General features: G+C 38.9%; 1 protein-coding gene across 1 annotated transcript in view; it reads left to right on the forward strand.

The window, feature by feature from the left end:
- The first annotated feature begins 387 nt into the window (after positions 1-387).
- Positions 388-8,998, forward strand: part of LOC109921611 (myoD family inhibitor domain-containing protein) — a 54,925-nt gene continuing 46,314 nt past the window's right edge. Inside the window, exons 1-2 of the mRNA XM_048607902.1 lie at positions 388-793; positions 1,261-1,395. Coding sequence (XP_048463859.1) covers positions 1,311-1,395 — 85 coding nt within the window. The 5' untranslated portion in view covers positions 388-793; positions 1,261-1,310. The remainder of the gene's footprint in view (positions 794-1,260; positions 1,396-8,998) is intronic.

The following is an 8,998-nucleotide window of genomic DNA, read 5'->3' on the forward strand; positions in this document are numbered from 1 at the left end:
TACTGAGTACTCAGTGGAATTTTCTAGCCTTGGTGAAAGGGGCAGGGAAAGTTACCTTTATCTCAGTTAAGGAGCTGCACTGAAAGCGAACAGATAAAACGGTGAAATTAAACGTTGGTTTTGGAAGAGCTTTGGTCACTGCACGCGTAAAGGCATCATTTGAGTAAGTTGTGCCTACTTTTATAATGTAAACAGCGTTGCGACGGCATACTTTCAAAGTGCAGAACTGAATGAAAATAGTTTCTTTCTGCCGGCACATATTCCACCCAGTAGTTAACTCCTGCTGAAGTTTCAAGTGAAAATATCTAAAGCCAGTCCCTTCAGGGGCCTTGACTTTCACTGGGCGTTAACCGATGGACTCTGTCTAATATCGCAACATACATCGGGATGTCATAGGACCTTTTTAAACCCGGCAAATGAATCAGCTGTTTTACAGTATCAGTATATTAAACCCGAATAATATTTTGTTCTTTGGCTTTAGCATTTATAGAAGTACCGTCTGAATCTAACTTTGATTTCGAAATATATTTGATTACAATTTGGCAGAGAACGGAAGTAAGTCAAAATGCAAATAAATCAGATTAAGAGTCAAGTGTAAAGTAAACGTTTTGAGTTAAAGACAATTGTGAGCGGCAGCCGTATGGACTCTGCACTCTCCGTGGCTCTACTCCAGCTCTTGAATACCATTAGCATCCGGAAATGATGAAAACTGTGGTCTGGGGAGAAAAAGAGAGAGGGAAAAAAAAGCCTCTCTTGTGAAGAAAAGTGAAGAAATGAGTTGCAGAGCAGCATCGTAAGTACAGCAGGTTTACTTGCAGTTTGGCTATCCGGCTTCGTTCAATGCTCATTGCAGAACACAGTCTCGGCTGTAACAGATAACCGAGTGGTGTCGTTTGGAGACTTTGTAACTTTTTTTTTGTTGATTGATGTAATCAAATCACCTTCGGAAAAACAAATAAAGGTTGGGAATGGTTTGCAGGTACGTAACCCAAGGAAACTATAGGGCTAAGAATCTAAATGCAAGATTGTTGGTAAATAATAAATACTTTCCCCTGAAATTGTTTTCGTTTAAGGAGAACTACATTTCGTGCATTTTTAAAAAAAGATTTTGGAACAACTGTTGACGTAGCTTATAGTGGAATCGTAGAAGTAATTTTCGAAATTAAGCAAAAGACTAGTTGGAGCCCGGCATCCTGTTTTTACATATTTTTAAGGTCTGCTGTTTTAGTAGTTTTGAGATATTCTCCTTGTATTTCCCAGGATTGCTGGTTCCGTTTCTGGCATCAGTGCCTGAGTGAGTTGCTTGGCAGATGTCCCGGGTGAAAGAACCTCCAAGGCCTGAAGGGCCAGAAGAGGACATTTTTACTGAAAACAGTCTTTTACTTCACACTGATGGTAAGGAAACTTGGCTATAAAACTCCAGCAAGCTCATACAGTTGGGGAATTCAACTGGAAAGAAATCTAATACTTGATTCAAATTATGCATAGTTTAGACAATAGGAATTGATGTAAAAGTGCTTTCCTCACTAACATTACTTTTTTACCTATTAAACCTCTAATCTTTTTTTAAAAAAGTTCCAAGCTTTCATACTTTCACAAGTACAGTTGATTGATGTAAGAATTTCAGGATGTTAGTTGAGACTTGAGCTTTTAAAATATGCATCTAACCTATACTTGGTCTTTGGAGCATGTTCAAGTTCGAAATCTTGCTGTCATACTTTTACAAGTTTCCTCAAGTCTTTTGTTTGGCTTGTTTTAGATGATTTTAATGCACGTCAAATTGCTGTGTTGATTTACACTGAAGAATTTGAGATTCAAACTGAGATGCCTTACACCTGAGCGTAGTTATTGCTTTCAGAATTACACTGTCACTTGTGCTATGATGTGTACCTGAACATAATTTGTATTCCAAAAAAGTGTATCCTTAAATTTTAGTATTGGTATGATTTTGAAATGTTTACTATCTACATAGTAAAATCCAAACACCATTTTTGATTGTAGAAGGAATTCCTCCTGATGTCTGTAAGATATACATTGAAATTTAGTAAATTTAAAACAAAAACTACTGCGAAAATCAAAATATGTCAAACCATTGTATGAAAGTCGCTTGAAGTTCATGTTGTGGAAATTGACCTTTCTTTTCCTTTAAGTAATTTCCTTTAGGATTTGAGTTTAATGTTATCCAAATCTTGTCATGTATTTCTCTAGCTAACACCACACACAGTTAGATAAGGAATTTTATATGAAAGTTAAATAAACACTAGAGGGATCGCCGCGTGCATGAAATTGGTGCTTGGGTGTGTCGCCTGATTAGCAGCCAGAAGCTTAATCTTGGCAATTCATAATGAATTATATGCTGGGTAGCTATTTCTGGAGTCCTTCTATTGTTTGTTTATTTATTTTGTTTATTTTAAACCCTTCAATTGTTGTGAACTGTAGATTCGTTGAATTGTTTCTGTCTTTGAATAATGAAATGGCCTTATTATTACATTGTTAGCAAACATGAAACATATTTGTAGAACTGGTAAATTTGATGTCAGTGCAAGTGTACTATTTGATAAGAATGCAATACAAAACAATTTAAATTTATTAGCAAGAGGAATAAGGGTTTAGCAAGTCTTGGATATTATGAAGTTAACAATTCTGCTATTTCCTAGGTATAAAAACGACAAAGAGTGATTTGTTTTCACCCATATTGGGATGCCTAAACTAGTGCATTTAGCCCTTATCATGAACTCTGATCTTGACTGTGACAACTGCCCGAGTCTGGAAAAGACTGTCCACAACTATAGTGTCACATTTGACTCTGAATAAACTTTCAAACACAAATCCACATGATCACCAGGACCACATTACATAACTGAACTGAGACTGTAGCTTGGTTACTACTGAAACTCTCTCCTGACTACTACTTATCAGCCTCCCACCTTACACCTCCATGAACTCAAGCTCATCCAAAACTTTACTGTCCATGTTGAACAAAGTTCTGTTTAAGCATCACTCTTGCTTATTTCAAAACAAGTAATTCATACCTTTGTTTTCAAATCCCTTTGGATGTCCTTACCACTTCCACCTCTTGTTACCTCCTAGTCTCTCAATTCTTTGAGATATCTGTACTGCTTCAGTTCTGCTCTCTAGCACAAACTGGATTTTAACTCCATCACCAACAACCATACGTTCAGTCATGGATACCTTCAGCACTGAAACTTTTGTCCAAACCTCCCAACTTTTCTATACTTCTTTACAATGTTCTTTAAACTTTTCACCTCAACCAAACTTTTTGTGATTGTTGTCCTTAATATCATCTTATGTGGTTTAATATTAAATTTTATTTGATTTCTCTAAATTGATTTGGAACATCTACCATGTTAACTTGCATTTATATTATGCATTTGTTTTTCAGATGAGCTTTAAAGGTTTTTAAATTTTCAACATACACAAATCTAGGTGTATTTAGCGGTACAGATGTTTAGCTCACTGTCCTTTCACCTCTATAAACTTAATTACAGATTATAGAATTACAAAGAAGTTTCTGTGCCAAAATGTTTCATTTTGCTTCTAATGCTCAGCATTAGCCTGCTCCCACCCTATGTCATCCCACCTGAGCAACATATTCTTCTTTTCCATCTCACTCATGCTTTTTTCTAGCTTCCCTTTATGTACATCTATGCTAAAATGTTTTGACCACACACTGTGGTACTGGTCCCACATTCTCATCACTCTTCTGAGTACAGAAACTGCTTCTCAGTTCCTAATTGTTAAATCAAGTAACATATTATGGTCTCTACTTAAGAACATAGCAACAGGAGTAGATCATAAAGCCCCTTTAACCTGCTGTGCTGTGTAATAAAATCATGATTGTTTCTGAGATCCACTCCAGTTTCCCATCCCAATAATCTGTTGATTTCTGCTTTGAATGTAGCCAACGTCTGAACAGTCTAGGGTAGTGATTTCCAAATATTGCCAGGTCTGAACTAAGAAATTTTTCTTTATCTCAGATCAGAAAATCTCAGGATATGGCCAGTGTCCCTAGTTGTAGACTCTCCAGCAAGGAAAAGAAAAAATCCTTCATAACTTCTGTCAGTTCCTCAAAAATGTCTCTCATCAAAAGACAATCTTCATATCCTAGGAAGCAATCTAATGAACTGTTGCAATCTTCTGAGACCTTTCTCAGGCCTTGGAATCCTTAGATGCTGAGACTAAAAGTACAAATATTACTTTGTTTGGGAACTTACCAAAACGCTATACAATTGCAGCAAGATTTCTTTATTTGTACTCTAAACCTCTCATAGTAAAGACTAATATACTATTTCCATTTCTCATTGTTTGAAGAACCTACATGTTCATTTTGTGATGACAAGGTGTAGAGCTGGATGAACACAGCAGGCCAAGCAGCATCAGAGAAGCAGGAAAGCTGACGTTTCAGGCCTAGACCCTTCTTCAGAAATCATTTTGTGTGGTTTTTATACTTGACAGTTAATGCCCTCTGAACATTTCATTTACCTAATATTTCTTAGTTCTACACCATTTTGGGAAAAGGAAATCTCACTCTCAAAATGAATAACATTGTTTTCCCAATTTATACTGCATCTATTATTTTCTTGCCCATTTGCTTACTATGAGGCTCCAGCAACGATCCTTGTGGCATCCCATTTGTAACCACCAGTCAATCTGAAATGACCATTTCGTTCTTGAGCTGGTTTCTATCCTTTTAACCAATCTTCTATTTGTGCAAATATAGTACCCCCACCTCATGAAATATTATCTTGTGCAACAGGCTTTTCTGTGGCATCTTATCAAATACCTTTCAAAATGTGAATATGTCACATCTAGTGGTTATATTTTATTTGCCCTGCTAGCTCTTCCCTCTAAAACATCCAGAGATTTCAAATGCGATTTCCTTTTTATAAAACCATATTGACTGCACCTAATTTTTAGGTGTTCTGTTATCACTCCCCTGATGAGAGTTTCCAGCATTTTCTTATGGCTGATGTCAGGCAAATTGGTATATAGTCCTTTGTTTGCTGTCTCTCACTGTAATCTCAGTGCTACATTTGCCATTTTCTAATCCAACAGAACACTTCCAGAATCTAGGGAATTTTGGCAGTTCACAACCATTCCATCGAGTATTGCTGTAATCTGCTCTTTTAGAATCCTAGGATTTAGGTGATCAGGTTGTTGTGTTGTGTCAACTTCACGCCCATTAATTTCTCTTTAGGCCTTCCGGTTCCCTTCCTTTTCTTCTTCACTGTCAGTGGGTTCATGATTCTGTAATATGTGTGGAATCCTTTTGTGACCTCTGCTATGAAGTTGGGCATGAATTATTTGTTTAATGTCTCTCCCATTTCTTTATTGCCTTTTTATTTCCACTTGTCTCAGCCCGAGAGATCCAGATTAACATTTCAGGAGAAAAAGTGCTGGTCAGAACACAAGTCCCTCTGGTGATGCAATTGAATGAATTGAAATGATTGGACTTGGCGCTAAATTGGCAATCTCAGTTTGAAACAATGGATGACCTGTAAGGCAAATGGAAATTTTTCACAGTTGCTTTGTGTTCACTGGGCTCCTTAATATTTCTGTAGTCAGCTGATGGGGGCACCATGATGTTAATCTTATCCATGAATGAAGAAACCTTTGCAGCATTCTCACGGGTTCTCCACAAGGTCCTGTTTGTTCAGTGATATATGTTTTGATATTAATATTATAATGGAAGCAGTACTACCTACATAACCACTTGTGGTTGTGGATAAAAATCACTGTAATATCTACCCATAAACAATCAATAAAAATATCAGCATAATTTTGGTTTGCATGAGACCCAGAAGGTGAGATAATCAGATTCCTGATGTCAGTAGGGCAGATAGTTGCATAGCTGCTGGAGCATCAGGGCTTAAAATCTGTTGATTGTGTGACAATTTTTCAGGTCTTCTGTATATTTTCACCCAAGTGCACATTTCTTTGAGGCTGTTAGTGTTATTTTGACAAAGAGGAAACTTTTAAAAAATATATTAACTTCAGGCCGTGTGTCCTTCATTGACTAGGTCAGCATTTATTGCCCGCCTCTAATTGCCCTTGAGAAGGAAATGGTGAGCTGCTGCCTTAAACTGCTGCAGATCATCTGGTGTAGGAACACCCACAGTGCTGTCAGTAAAGTAGTTCCAGGAATTTGACCCAATAGCATTGGAGGAATAGCATATTGGTCCAAGTCAGGATGGTGTGTGGCTTGGAGTGGAATTCAAGGTGGTGATGTTGCCTCTGTCCTTCTAGTGAGTAGAGGCTACGGGCTTGTATAATGCTGTTTAAGGAGCCTTGGTAGGTTGTTGCTATGCGTGTAGTAGATGGTACACACCACTGCGACTGTGGGTTAGTAGTGGTGGAAGTGAATGTTTGAAAGTGTTAGAAAAGGTTCCAATCAAGTGAGCTGTGATGTTCTGGATAATGTTAAGCTTCTTGAATGTTGTTGGAGCTGCACTTATCCAGGCAAGTGGGGAGAATTCCTTCACACTCCTGACTTGTAGATAGTGGTTAGGCTTTGAGGAGCCCAGAGGTGAGGCACTCACAGCAGAATTCCCAGCCTTTGATTTGTTCTTGTAGCCACGGTGTATGGCTTGTCTAGTTCCGTTTCTGGTCAAGTGTGACCGCAAGGATGTTGATAATGGGGGATTCAATGAGATGATGCCATTAAATGCCAAGGTGAGATGGTTAGATTATCGCTTGTTGGAAATGTTCATTGCCTGGCACTTGAGGCCTGAATGTTATTTGGTACATATTAGTCCAAGTCTGAATGTTGTCCAGATCTTGCTGCATTTGGACATGGACTGCTTCAGTATCTGAGGAATCATGAATGGTGTTGAAATTTGTGCAGTCATTCCCAGCTCTGAAATTATAATGGAGGGAAGGTCATTGAAGAAGCTGGAAGATGGTCAGGCCTATTGCATGACCTTGAGGAACTCTTGCAGAGATGTCTTGGAGCAGAGATCAGTGACCTCCAACAACCACAAATCTTTGTTTTGTATTAAGCACAAGTCCAGCCAACAGAAAGTTTAACCCTTGCTTCCCATTTACTCCAAATTCACCACACACAGTCAATTACTGCCTTTATGGGGCAGTAACTGATGAAGAGTCACCAGACTCGAAACATTAACTTTGCTTTTTTCCCACAGATGCTGCCAGACCTGCTGCATTTCTCCAGCAATATCTGTTTTGTTTGCTTGAGATAGCTTGCCCACTTGACAAATCTGGCTGAAGATGAATGCAAACCTTTCAGCACCTATCTTCTATACTAAAATGCTGGTTGGCTGGTTTGCTTGCTGAGCTGGTTCATTAGTTTGCAGATGTTTCATTACCCTGCTGGGTGACATCATCAGTGCAGCCTCTGGTGAAGCGCTGTTATGTTTTCCTGCTTGTTATTTAAACTCTGGGGTCTGTTGGAGTTGATTACCTCGTTTTCGGTTTTTCTTTGCAGTGGTGTGTAAATAGGGTCTAATTCGACGTGTTTATTGACGTATAAATACACCTGTGTGTGTGTGTACACACCACTGCAAATAAAAACCGGAAGTGAGGTAATCAACTCCAACGGACCCCAGTGTTTAAATAACAAGCAGGAAAACATAACAGCGCTTCACCGGAGGCTGCACTGATGATGTCACCCAGCAGCGTAATGAAACGTCTGCAAACTAACAAACCAGCTCGGTGAGCGAATCAACCACAGCATCCACAACCGGAGCTACAAATCTGCTCAAGAACGTTAGCTGGTTTCCCCCATCATGAAGGATTTGCAGAGCCACCTGCTTCTGGTAGTTGTTTAATTTCCCTCCACTATTCAAGACTGTGGTGGAAATGCTGACCATAAATTGGGACTATTGCTTGAGGCACCACTTAACCTGGTCTATCACATGCTGCTTTCACATCTTGGCATGGAAGTAATCCTGTGCTGTAGCATCATCAAGTTGATACCTTATTTGTAGATCTGCCTGGTGCTGCTCCTGCGTTCTTTCCCACACTCTTCATTGAACCAGGGTTGATCTCCAGCTGATAGCATGATGATATGTTGAGTCATGATGATACAGATTGTATTTTCGAGTCTGGTTTTGCTGCTGTTGATTTCCAACAGTGCTGCATGGATGCCCTGTCCGGAGTCGCTAGTTCTGTCCAAAGTCTATCCTGTTTAGTACAGCAGTAATGCCACACTACCTTTTAGGAGGGAACAGTTGAACTCCTATATGGAGTGAGATTTTTAAGGATGACCAGAGAACTTTTGTCTTTGGTTTTTCCTACTTCCCCATCATGTTTTCATTTCCAGTCTTTACCATTCTCTGTAAAAGGGTGGGTAAGTCAGTAGATCACTGCCTGTGCCGTCCTGAATTTTTTTTTGTTACTTTGTTAGTCAGGAGTGTAAAGCATTTTACACTGTTTACTTTTTTTTTGAATATTCCATTCATTGAATTCTATTTCCATTTTGACTATGCTGCCAGCTCCTCCAAATTGTGACCACACAATATTCTATGAAATGCTATTCAAATTCATAAACGCGACTTGATATCTTTAAATGTCAAGTGTTGGAAATTCTTGGGAATGCCTACTTGTGGATCTGGGATATGACATATGACTGTCTAATGGATGGACCGCTGACTCTCTCTACCAAGTTCTTGTGTCAACATAATATGGACTGATGATTATGTATACTCAGTTAGCATGGAGCACTTGTTTTTGGCTAAGATGGAAAAATTTAGCTCCAAGTCCTATCTTCCTGAGAACTTCACAAACAATTGCTCACTGACAACAGTGGTTTGCCAAGACCAGTTGGTTATTTTATGAAAACAACCTTTTAAGATTTAGGTTTTTATTTCCATTTTGCTGAGTCCTTGTGTAGTCTGGTGGCAGGGACACAGTGTTCACTCATGAGTCCGTTATTGTGTAGCATCATAAAACACCCATGAGAAAGCTAAGATAACAAGGTGTAGAGCTGGATGATCACAGCAGGCCAAGCAGCATCAGA

This window comes from Rhincodon typus, chromosome 18, assembly GCF_021869965.1.
Source record: "Rhincodon typus isolate 14 chromosome 18, sRhiTyp1.1, whole genome shotgun sequence".
Taxonomy (NCBI): domain Eukaryota; kingdom Metazoa; phylum Chordata; class Chondrichthyes; order Orectolobiformes; family Rhincodontidae; genus Rhincodon; species Rhincodon typus.